The sequence below is a fragment of the Engystomops pustulosus genome, chromosome 3 (genome assembly GCF_040894005.1).
Source record: "Engystomops pustulosus chromosome 3, aEngPut4.maternal, whole genome shotgun sequence".
Classification (NCBI taxonomy): domain Eukaryota; kingdom Metazoa; phylum Chordata; class Amphibia; order Anura; family Leptodactylidae; genus Engystomops; species Engystomops pustulosus.
In genome coordinates, this window is record NC_092413.1 from 177,543,745 (window position 1) to 177,557,425 (window position 13,681).

General features: G+C 36.9%; 1 protein-coding gene and 1 long non-coding RNA gene across 3 annotated transcripts; one reads left to right on the forward strand and one right to left on the reverse strand.

The window, feature by feature from the left end:
• Positions 1-858: 858 nt before the first annotated feature.
• LOC140122336 (uncharacterized) lies at positions 859-6,163 on the reverse strand. Of its 2 annotated transcripts, none has more exons than XR_011854311.1 (3): positions 5,417-6,163; positions 2,957-3,040; positions 859-1,285 (listed from the first exon to the last, which is right to left on the reverse strand). It is a non-coding gene; the product is annotated as an uncharacterized lncRNA (long non-coding RNA). The 2 variants fall into 2 exon arrangements; XR_011854310.1 differs by having other exon boundaries at positions 859-1,234; positions 5,417-6,161.
• A 1,948-nt stretch (positions 6,164-8,111) lies between these two features.
• Positions 8,112-11,683, forward strand: ZIC1 (Zic family member 1). Its single transcript, XM_072143090.1, has 3 exons — positions 8,112-9,444; positions 10,108-10,271; positions 11,391-11,683. Exons 1-3 carry the CDS (start codon positions 8,472-8,474, stop codon positions 11,586-11,588), a joined length of 1,335 nt encoding a protein of 444 aa, XP_071999191.1. The 5' UTR covers positions 8,112-8,471; the 3' UTR covers positions 11,589-11,683.
• The last annotated feature ends 1,998 nt before the right edge of the window (positions 11,684-13,681 follow it).

A 13,681-nucleotide genomic window follows, 5' to 3' on the forward strand; every position in this document is an offset into this window, starting at 1 on the left:
GAAGATAAGTATATAGATAGTTAGTTATGTACCTAGATAGAAACCATCTTTAATAATCCCAGAGGGAAAATATTGAACAAGTTGGCTGTTGATAGGAAGGTAATGCATACAGTGATTAATATAGCATATGGATATTATACAATCTTTATAGAAAATTTTAGGTTACCCGTGTTGTAGGGAGATGGATAGAAAAATATATTATGATAGATAGATAGATAGATAGATAGATAGATAGATAGATAGATAGATTGGCAGACCTGTAGATATTTGTAGAATTTACATTTATATATTTACACGGTATAGAGATGATTATTAGACAATGGAAAGATACAAAACATTGTATCCTAGATATAGTAGATATTGCTATGTAGGAAGATAAGTAATAAATATAGGTACAATATAGGCAAAGAGAAAGGAATGATAGATAAAAGGAGATAATTTTAATTATAGAATATTGATATTCAATGTAATCATATTACTCTATAGGAATCTATTGTATATATTGTAAGTGCACACACATCAGTAGGTAGATATGGTGACTAGAGGATATACAACTCTGTGTTATATCAGACTTGAAGTCACATTCTGGGTACACAGTTCCATTATTACATAAGATTGTCTGGATAGTTAGATAGAAAAATGAATGAATAGATAGACCATGACCAGAATTATGTACTGTTGTATAATAAAACACTTTTTTATGTATAGTTATATGTGGTATATACAGTGTGCATACAAATCTCTCTACATAGAAACAAATATGGGAGGAGCATATGGATAAAGAAGTACACGAATGGATAGATAGATCGATAGACCATGAGTTATGTATTGCATATAATAAAACACTTTCCAATGCTATTTCATAGAAATCAGTCATTTCTTTATTGCGGAAGTTCATGGCATGTCTGGAGGATGGCCTGGACTGTGAAAGACACAGAGATCTCTGTCTATTACAGCATAACACAGCAGATGACTCTAGTTCTTCTCTTTCTAGTCTTTGGAGAGAAGATCCATGGAGTAAACACAGTCTTGTCTTTATTGGAGGGATCTCTTTTATTTCATGGTAATTAGTAACTTCCAACCAAGAGAATACAATGTTTAGTCAACTTTGGGAAGCCAACTTGTAGTGTGATCATGTCTTACCTAATGTAAGGGGGGGCTCCCAGCACCTCCTGACCTCATGTGTGTCGCTCTCTGCAGGCTCCTGCTCCCACTTGTATCCTCACTGCGATCACTGGAGACACAAGACATCTGGGGGATCTGTCTAGTCATTTACTGAACGCATCTGATTTACACCAACACCAAAAGTAGATGTAAACATCATCATCATTTATGCCATACAAATAAACGGGGACATATGATCCAACATCAACATATGCAAAACGTCTTGGCTTTGTTGATCTGAAGCATGTGCTTCTCTGCACACACATACATACAAAACACTAATAAAAGCTCACACATATAGACAAAAAAACATAAACACTAACTTACACACATATTCAATTTATTCATACACATACATACATTAATTAATACAAGTACCTGTATACATTCAGACATTAACACACACATAAAAACTGATACACATATACAAACATAATACACACATTCCTTATATCCATACCAATACATACATTCATTTATTTACACACACAACTACTGTATAATACTCGCATGCATATATACTTTCGTAGAAACTCATACACACATACACAAACAGTAATCCATACACACATATTTACTGTATACACTGTATAAATGCTCACATAGAAACTCACACACATATATCAAAAGAATACTTATTATACGCATATACACTATATACATGCATAAAAACATTAACTCCCATGAAGACCTACCGTATATATTGTATACACACTCACATGCTTACAGACCTACATGTGTGTACAAACATAGAAACTATCATACATATATATACATAATAATCAGTAATGCACACACAAATACAGTATGTACATGCACATGCAGACAGGCATTAATTCATATATATATACCTTCTTTCCACACACACATATACAAACATACATACATGTACACTTATACACAAACATGCATATGCATATAAAAATTAATTCACATCAATACATACTGTACATTCTATATATGCCATCACATACGTACATATAGTATACACACTCACATACGTACATATAGTATACACACTCACATGCATACATGCACACACACTACCTTACCATTGAAATTGTATAATACAGAAAATATGTAATATTTTAAACTTTAGCTCCACAAAAAAAAAACTTAAAATCATTTCCAAACTTTCAATTATAGTAAAAACTAAAATATTAAATGATTCTTTACATTTACGATTACATTTACTGTAGTATGAGACCATATTACCCCACAATAAAAAAAACTAGCTGCTAATCCACTGAATCCTTCTCGGGGTCTGAGTAGTAAAATGATTCTATAGGGAGCAAGTGGGCGATAAGTGTCCCTTGCTTTGGGTATTTGACATCCCAGCCACCAGATTAAAGTATCTCTGTCAATGGAGGCGTCAGTCAGCACTAACTACTCAGTCCTTATTGTGGAGAGGTGGTAGCCAGCACATTGTCAGAGCATGGTATCCCTAGTAAGGATGGGACATATCATGTAAACCCCATCAGCAACATCAAAGTCCTCTTTTTTAATAAGATCCAATACATGTCAAAGCTCATTCCAGTCAAACCGTCCGTAAATGAATTCCAGATGAATATGTCATAGAGTAATGTGACAATGCAGTCAACCAGGGTCAGGGGTGCATGTTACAATGAGAGAGCCGTCAAATATTAATTCTAGCACCTCCAAATGAATGGCCAGAGAGCAGGATTAAGCAGATGCTCTGTCATTGATTTGTGTTCAGGCAATGGACTTGGAAACAAAGCTTAAAAATATATGATCCCCCCTGAGCCTTAACAAGGGTATATTTTATACTTACTGGAGTTCTTCATGATGGGAGAGGGTTCACTCTGGAGCTGCAGAGTCCCATTTTAGGACATAAGGATAAGGGGTGCCCTCCACCCTAGAATGTAAATGTAAACACGTTTGTAATAAATAATAGGGAACACACAAGTCCATAACCGAATATTCCAGTGCTATGCCAGGTCTGGATGGTATGGCACACATGTGAAGCATGACCAGGCTCTGCATGCACTGCTCCCTGAAGGATTTCTGTGCATGATGGTGAATGTAACGCTCATGTTTCCACTTATTGATGGCATACAGCAAGGGATTCCTGCCTGCATTCCTATGGATTTTGTGCTCTTCTAGTAAAAAGCTCAGCTGTAAAACTGATCAGTAGACACAAGGTATACTTCATCTATAAAATGTGTCTTCTGTATATTTATTATATTTATATGCTGGACAAAATATAGTAAAATGTGTCTGCTGTATATTTGTCATATATATACTGCACAAAATATAATAAATTGTGACTGTTGTATATTTATCAGTTTAGGTGATTTTTGGTATCACACACATACACCCGCCTACTAGTATCAATCTGTACTGAAAATATAGTTAAGAGTCTTTAGAAAACCCAATTAACATAATATAATTCATCACGTGCATAATATGTATGTGCAAATATATGCAAATATATATATATATATATATATATATATATATATATATATATATATATTTACATGAATAGATAGACACACACACACACACACACAGTTCTATGAGACATGAAAGTGTTCACTCCAATCCCAGCTTGCTAGTAACACTTGTGGACGTGTCTCATATATCAGCACCTGGATAAACTTGTTGCAATGTTTGGTAAAACAACACAGGTCCATATGTAAATGTAAAGCATTTAGCTGTATTATTCTGGGCTATATACAATGTAAACAGAAGAAATGTGATGGGATTTAACAAGCTATGTGTCAGTAAAAAAAAAAAAAACAGAAAAAAAACATGTAATTGCATATTATGAGGATTTGAAGTTGCAATGTATCTATGTATTATTAGGGCTCTCCATGTGCGCATGTGGTTGGTCTTAGGTCAGAGGTCAAGCTCCCTGGTATTTCTAAAGTCGCCGACTTCAATGGATCCATCCTTCAACACTCATCTAACTACATTTCCAGTAATAATAAAAATACTTGTAACCATATTAACAGCAATAATCACTTTTTATTTCTTAGAATCTGCAACAAGAAACAGCTCTAAAAACCTTGCAGACAGCATTGTGCTTCCATAGTCATATAATAATACATGCTGTACATGGATATTGTTATATCCCAGAAGAGCAGAGAATAGATACTATCATTGGCAATAGTATAATAATACATACTTTGTTAATTATAGTTTACATTTCTCCACTATGTTTGAAACTAATATCTATTCATCTTCTATGTATGATATATCTATCTGTAACATTTGTCTTTCTGTCTCTCTATTTAGCTATGATATCAATATAATCTATCTATCTTTCTACCAATCTATCTAATCATCTATCTATCTATCTATCTATCTATCTATTTATCTATTAATCTACAATGGCGATCTATTTGTATTATCTATTATTATATTTACCTATTATCTATCTATCTATCTATCTATCTATCTATCTATCTATCTATCTATCTACAGTATCTTTATGTCTATCTATCTATCCATATATCTTTCTATCTATCCATCTACAGTATCTATCTATCTATCTATCTATCTATCTATCTATCTATCTATCTATCTACAGTATCTTTATGTCTATCTATCTATCTATCCATATATCTTTCTATCTATCCATCTACAGTATCTATCTATCTATCTATCTATCTATCTATCTATCTATCTACAGTATTTTTATGTCTATCTATCTATCTATCCATATATCTTTCTATCTATCCATCTACAGTATCTATCTATCTATCTATCTATCTATCTATCTATCTATCTATCTATCCATCTACAGTATCTATCTACCTATAGCTATAAACACACACGCATATGTTTATTTATCTATATGGAAATGTGAGGGAATCTATGGCAATACTGACTAAACCTGGGTAAAATGTATTAACCTGAGAGGACAATGCAGATGGTAATTAAATGTATAAAAGCCAATGAATTGATTCCTCTTTTTTTCCCTTCTATCCTAATTTTCCATCCCGAGGCGATGCTAAACCCCAGAATGAGGGAGCTTTAGAAAGCAGCAGCGGAAGCCTGTCCTTCCCATTCCCACAGTCTATTGGCATGGTAATATCCCCTCCAACCTATTCTCACCTAAGATATTCTTACTGATTGCTATTTAAGGGTCGGGACAATAGGTTTTCTGAACAAACAATCCATGTGAAAAGATATGCCTTTATCTACATAAGAGAGGATGGAAATGGGGCAGAGGACTGGGAGTAGTAGTCCTAGGTAATGTCACCCATCCACTACCATGGCTTACCTACTCCACCTGTTGCAAGAGGGACTTGAGATCTTCTTGGGAGAAACTTAGTAGTTCCTTCATGCTGTCATCGTATATTTCTTGCTTTTCTGCTTTTCTAGAAGTAGTTAGGGAAAGTCTAATGATGAGGCAGAAATGAGCCGTCAGGATGATATTTTAATGGCTTATATTGTCACGTTGGTGCATGTGGCTTTGAACTAGCACAAGTCTCCTTCCCTGCAGAGAGCAAGGCAAATCCCTCTTGATAACTTCTGCAACTACTTCTGTTTTTTTTTTTTATAGGGAAGTGTTCACATTGCTCCTGTACCTATCTGACCAGGACATGCTGCGATAGTGTGTGATCGATAGTCATTCGTGATGTGATGACTACAACACCCATCGTGTGAATGGTATACATGCCCTATGATATGGTGTGTGATAAATAGCTATTGAGGATGTGATGACTACAACACCTATCATGCGCAGGGTATATGTTCTCTATATAATAGTGTGTGAGAGACACTTAATCGTGGTGTGATAACTACAACACCCATCATATGCAGGGTATATGTGCCCTACATCATGGTGTGTGATAAATAGCTATTGAGAATGTGATGACTACAACACCTATCATGCGTAGGGTATATGTGCCCTATATAATAGTGTGTGATAGATAGTAATTCAGGATGTGATGACTACAACACCTATCATGTGTATGTGCCCTATATAATGGTGTGTGATATATAGTTATTGAGGATGTGATGACTACAACACCTATCATGTGCAGTGTATATGTGCCCTGTATAATGGTGTGTGGTAGACATTTTATGTGATGTGATGACTACAACACCTAACTTGCGCAGGGTATATGTGCCCTATATAATAGTGTGTGTGTGATAGATAGTCATTCAGGATGTGGTGACTACAACACCTATCATGTGCAGTGTATATGTGCCCTGTATAATGGTGTGTGGTAGACATTTTTTTGTGATGTGATGACTGCAACACCCATCATGTGCAGTGTATGTATGCTCTATAAAATAGTGTGTTATTGACACTTATTCATGACCTGATGACTACAACACCTATCATTTGTAGGTAGTATGTGCCCTACATCTACATTGAGGTATGGCTGCTATTCTCCCTGGCCATGTAGATGTCCCACCTGTTATTCTCTGCACAATACGATGAATATAGCAATAAGAATGGGATTTGGAATATTCCATAACTGGAAATGTGAGATCTCCTCCTTTGTCATGATAAGAACATGTAAAGTGAGCCCATTGCTATGTGAATAGCCTGGCTACCTGGCCTGGGCTGTGTACACAGTCTTCCCATTCACAAGATGCGCTAAGTTTTCTTTGTCAAGGAGTGAGAGTTGCTAGAAAGACTCATTGAGGCAGATAACAAAGAGTAAATGGAATGATTCCTACTAGAAAATAATTATAGCTAATGAATATGCACAAGAGGGAATAATGGCAGGGTAAATAAAGGGACAATTGATGGGTTAAAATTCATATAAATGGATTTAGTGCATCACTAGCAGGAGCAGCCTATAGGCTTGTATAGAGCACACAGTGTAATATATGGTCCTGGCTGCTTTTGTACAATATCTGCTCATTATTCCTATAGACTTTGCTGTGAGGGGACAGACAGGTTCTAAAATAATACAAGCAAGTGTTGTATGTTTGCACTGAATCCAAAGCTCAAAGCAAAGGGAGTGTAGTCTTATTCCTGCTTACTCATCTGAAGGTAAGTCCATTCTCCCTGGCGGTCAGTAACAATGACTCTGCCTGCTTTGGGTGGCTTTAGGGGGGGATTGCAATAACTGTGACAAGGGTGACTGATTTGTGAACTATCCAAAAATAAAGGGGAGTTTGTTAATGTTACCAAATGTATACAAACCGAGAAGGAAAAGAAAGAAATATGGAGATATAGTATAAAAAAATACCCACAAAGAGTTAACAGACTGACAGGAAAAAAGAAACAAAATGATGATGATAATAACAACAATAGCAATAACAAATAATGGAATAAAATAACACAAATTAATAAATAAATTATATTTAAAAATATATATATAAGAATAAAAAATAATAAACAAAAATGAAATAATAAAAAATAATGGAATAAAATATTTAAACATACAGGAAATAATAATAAAAAAATAATAATAAAAATAATAACAATGAAATAAAATAACCAAAATATAATAAAATAACAAAATGAATGGTATTAAATAAAATTAAATGAAAAAAAAAAAAATTGTCACCCACCTGTGTTGTGATGGGTACAGAATACAAGGAATAATTCTGAAAAAAAATAAAAAGAAATAGGGAAGACATGCAGAAAATCCCCCTCCCTTGTAGTGTTATGTGTAGGAGATGGGGGAATAAGTAGATGTATATTGAGAAAATAAAGAATCCTTGTTGTTCTAGGAATAAGATGTGGAGAAATGAAGAAGTAACGGGGGTTTTGCAAGATTTTTTTTCCCTCCTGTAGAATTTGGGCAAGAAAAAAAAAAAGTTGCTACTCCTAAAAAACCTTGTTTGTCCTGAGCTGTGACACAATCCCTGGGATGGATGGGTGCAGGCAGCCAATGACAGGGAGGCTGGGCCTCTGGGTGCAGGGGGGAGAGGGCGACCACCAATGGGCTCTGACGTCCGACCCGACGCGACTCCGCCCCCTCCTCCCATTCATCAAGGGGGGACCGAGTCGTCCTTACGATTCATTTATCTGCAGGAATGATTGCCGCTATCAGTCTCCAGCTCAACGCCCGGCTGAGGAGGTGAAAGTTTCTCCCCAGGAAGATAAACCGCAAAACACAACATTGTGCAGGATCTGAGAGAAAAAAAAAATAACAATAAAAGAAGAAGAAGAAGTAGGAAGAAAATCTCGCAGAATTATCACAACATTCCCATGCACGATCCGGTCTGGGCTGCAGGACACACGAGCTCCAGGTTTGCTGCATCGCTCATCGATGTAAAAGCGGCGCGATCACGACCGATCTCCTCCTGAGCGCGCACAGTCTTGTCGTTGGGGAAGTAGAAGAAGGGAAGTCGAAGCGGCGGCTGCGATGCTGCTGGACGCGGGACCCCAGTATCCGGCCATAGGAGTCACTACCTTCGGCTCCTCCAGGCACCACCACTCCACGGCCGATGTGACGGACCGGGAAGTGGGTCTGGGCATCAATCCCTTCGCTGATGGAATGGGCGCCTTCAAGATTAACCCCAGTAGCCACGAGCTGGCCCCAGGACAGACCGCCTTCAGCTCCCAGGCTCCGGGCTACGCTGCGGCCGCCGCCCTGGGCCACCACCACCACCCGGGACATGTGGGCTCGTACTCCAGCGCAGCCTTCAACTCCACCCGGGACTTTCTCTTCCGGAACCGGGGCTTCGGGGAGGCGGCCAGTGCCCAGCACAGTCTGTTCGCCTCCGCTGCGGGGGGCTTTGGAGGACCCCACGGTCACAGTGATGCTGCAGGACACCTGATCTTCCCAGGACTACACGAGCAAGCGGCCGGACATGGCTCCCCCAACGTGGTCAACGGGCAGATGAGACTGGGCTTCTCTGGCGACATGTATGGGCGACCAGACCAGTATGGCCAGGTGACCAGCCCCAGATCTGAGCACTATGCATCCACACAACTCCATGGCTACGGCCCTATGAACATGAACATGGCTGCCCACCATGGAGCAGGGGCCTTCTTCAGATACATGAGGCAGCCCATCAAGCAAGAACTGATTTGTAAATGGATTGAACCGGAACAGTTGTCCAACCCCAAAAAGTCTTGCAACAAAACTTTCAGCACCATGCACGAGCTGGTCACACATGTCACAGTGGAGCATGTGGGGGGACCCGAGCAATCCAACCATATATGTTTCTGGGAAGAGTGCTCCAGAGAGGGGAAGCCCTTCAAAGCCAAATACAAACTGGTCAACCACATCAGAGTCCACACAGGTGAAAAACCCTTCCCCTGCCCCTTCCCTGGATGCGGGAAAGTCTTTGCCAGATCAGAAAACCTTAAAATCCACAAGAGAACTCATACAGGTAAATCAATTGTTATTATTATTATTGTGTCTATAAATATATTTAGATAGAACAATATTCCCAAATAATATTACAAAAACGAAATGATGGAAAATAGTGTACACATTTTTATTCCATACTAAAAAAAAATCCTGATGCATATTCACATGAGGATTTTTTTTCCCATCCTATATATTCGTTCCAGCCTATGTTTATGTATTGATGTCTTCCAGCAGAACTGAAATAAACTTGTCGAGCTGTCAGATCTGTCTCACTGCCGGATCAGCCTAATTGTGTTACCCGGGAAATTCGTGCTAAATATTCAATTATCCAATTTTCATTTGGAATTGACAAATATTTGTTAAAAATCGAGTTATGTAGTCATTGCCATCAATCAAAGCCAAAGCTATAGCAGTGACCGGGAAACAAATGTGGGGGGAAGAATAGGGGGGCATCTGTGTCTAGTCTCGAATATTTCTCCTTATAACATACTTCCTGTCATAATTTCATCAAACTAAATTTATTATTGCATAATATTTAATTTAAAGAAATCAGAACAGCACAATTAAATTAACCCAGATCATAAAGTATAGGAGATGTTCATTATAAATTCATTTCATGCATATTTCTCCGGGTTTAATGGTTTGTATTACATGTGTTTTCCTTGTGCATTTTTTACAATAGGAGAGAAACCCTTTAAGTGTGAGTTTGAAGGCTGTGACAGACGATTTGCAAATAGCAGCGACCGTAAAAAACACATGCACGTCCATACTTCAGACAAGCCTTATCTGTGTAAGATGTGTGACAAGTCCTACACCCACCCGAGCTCCCTCAGAAAACACATGAAGGTAAAGAAACCGGACTGTGTGCATGGTGCCTGATGCGCCCGCAGCTCCTGTGTAGTCTTGTAGGAAATTATTGTATTGTATTTATTCCACGTCAGCTATAAAGTCAACGCTGCTTCAGTGTCACTTATTGTATATTTAGCTTCTGGTACATTGTGTGAATTTATATAATAAATATTTGTTTAGAATTCTATTATTTTTACTTGGTATAAAATTGCCTTTACAACTATATAGAATGAAATAGTATCGATTTATCGCTATATATCTATATCTATATATATTATCTGTCTTTACAATCTATCATCAGTCTGTTTATATATATATAATCAATCTATCATCTATATCTATCATGTAAATATTTATATACAAATGTTTATCTATAATATATCTATTTAGCCATCTGTCTATCTATTTCATAGCTATTTTAAAAATATTTATATCTATCTATCTATCTATCTATCTATCTATCTGTCTATCTATTTAACATCTATCTATCTCATAGTTTTATTATCAAATACTTCTATTTATCTATCTTTCTATCTATCTCATAGTTTAAAAAATACTATCTATCTATCTATTACTTTTGTAGATCGTTAGGACACTTATACATAGTAATATACAATTCAATGTTACTGTATGTTAATTATTCTTATGATTATTCATCCCCATATCTCTGCTAGAAAATATATTTCCATATAATAATCCATGCACTGCATTCCCTGTACACAGTCCTGAATGTTACCCTGTGTATACATAGCATCTAGTCTTCTTTTATGCAACAATGTATCCAGCGCTAACTTGCTGTATTGCTACAGTATATACAGAGTAGTCTCTATATATTTCCTGACCCCCACTTTGTAGTTGAAATCCCCCTTTTCTCCTGGCAACCAACAAAAAAAGCTTTCCTGACAGTCTACACCCCGCATCCAATCTCTTGTATTCTTCCAGGAATAAATAAGGATTGTGTGTTAGATAATAAGAGATGGAGGGAATCGAGCAGAACTTGACCACTTGCTTGTTATTACATAGTAAATCTATAATGGATCTATAGGGATTAGGGATGTGAATGGCTTTTATAGAAATCTATCTATATATCTAATTTTTTTTCTTTCTCTTGTATAGGTCCACGAATCTTCTTCCCAGGGGTCCCAGCCTTCCCCAGCAGCCAGCTCAGGCTATGAATCTTCAACGCCCCCAACAATTGTGTCTCCTACTTCAGAAAACCAGAGCACAAGTTCCTTATCCCCTTCCTCCTCAGCAGTACATCACACGTCCAGTCACAGCACGCTCTCATCAAATTTTAACGAATGGTACGTTTAAAAAAACACATATTTAACAAAAAAAAAAAAGACTTCCACATTAATGATGAACACTTCCAGTCTAATCCTAAAGCTGCCACTATCATAGACCCAGGATGGAATAACAATGAAGAATGAGACCTTGTATTACAATGTCTACAGGCTTTAATATTAAAGGGGAATTTGTAGGATGCATGAGAAGAGTTTCCCAGGCCAAAAGCCAAGTGTGTAGGGTTTAATGAACCACTAATTAGAGGTCTCAATCTGCATGTCTCTTCTGGCAGCCATTTTTTTGTTGTTGTAAATACAGAATTATTAGTTGAAGAAGAAAATGTACTGTTGATTTTGTAAATAGTTGTATAACAAGGGATATGTGGAATTGTGATCACTGCATCTCTGTGTGTTGGGGTGGGGGAAGGACAGCAAGGATGTTCTAGTAAATGTGTACCAAAATGTGACCTCCATTGTATCCTGATGACAGTCTAAAGCGTCCATCTAACAGACTCTTTACTGGTTTCAGTGTTGCTTCTCTGTATAAAGTGCAAGCTCTTCGTCCCAAAGTCCAGTCCGGTTTATTTAGTGCAGTGATATGTTGTTCTTACACGTTCATGTCAAAAATGAATTCGTTCAGTGCAAAGCCTGGAACTTTTACGTGTTACAGTCTGTTACATTTTTTTGTTTATGTAAAGTGATATTAAAAGATCCAAAAAAAAAATTATTATATCTGTCCATTGCTTTTGCACCATCAATGTATATAGAGTTCATCATTTTCTTTCCTATTTATCCGCATGTAAAAAGGCCGGCTACATGTAATTAACAGAATATTCAATATTTATGGATAGAACAGGAGAAAAAAATTCGTATGTAAAATTTTAGTTCGCAAAGCTGTTTCGTAATATTTCGTACACGATTAAAGACTATGAAAATCTCAGTCCTTTTGTGGGAGGCATCCTTATTTACTAAATGACCCCCAACCCCACCTAACTTAGGGTCATCGAGTGCTATTGTGATATATGGAGGAACCCCTTTAAATGTTATTTATTTACCGATTTTTTTTTTAAATTTGTATACTCTTGTTTATTTCTCACATCTTTAGAAAATATTAAATATTAATTTATCTACAGTAACCCTATTAGCTTATGACGTACATAAACATGTCCTGTTCTATGGTGTCCCCCCCAAATCATATAATTGGTCATATATTAACTCTATATATATTATACAGTACATTGTATAAGGTGACTGATTATTGTATATAGTATCCTTATTATATTATTTACAGTACCCTTATCAATAATGATGTCTGATAAAATCCATCTACATGTCCTATTGCTATGTATCACGTTCATTTCTATGATGCCACCTAATCTTATAGCTGGTAATATATTTGCTTCATGTATATCATACAGCACATTGTAAAGAGACAATAAGGTGACTTTATTTTTTACAGTAACCTTATCAATAATGATGGCTAATGACATCCATCCACATGCCCTATTGCTATGTATCACATTCATTTCTATGGTGTCCCCCCTAATATTATAGCTGGTAATATATTGAGTCCCAGTGTATATTATACAGTACATTGTAATCGCCTGAAGTGTTGATTTTTATCGAAATCAATTACTTAGGCTGCAGATTTCTTTTTTTTTTTCTTGCTTATTAACAGTCTCATCCCAAATAAATCGAGGCTCACTAATTGTCTGTAAGTTGATTATCTATGTCTTTTATTTATTCCTAATTTACTTAAGAAATTCGTTCCATTGGCTGGCGCTGATACAGTAGATTTGTAAAGGAGGAGGCGATATAAAAAATGGAAATGACTTGGTGCTTAATGAGTGTTGCAGGACGTCTTTTCTGGAAATCAAATTGTCTTTGTTGCAGATTAGTTTGATAGATTTGGGGGCTGTGGAGTGGTATCTATTGTCCTGATTGCCAGGCACACAGAATGCCCATAGCTGCTGCAGGACTTGGCATCCTCTTCAGGAAGACAGGATGTGATGCTTTCCTCTATCTACTGTTCATTCTGATTTATTCCACATTTTCAGAGAAGAATTATTGACATTCCAGCAAGGAATTCCATGTTGTGTCCTGCAGCCATATATATTGTAGCAG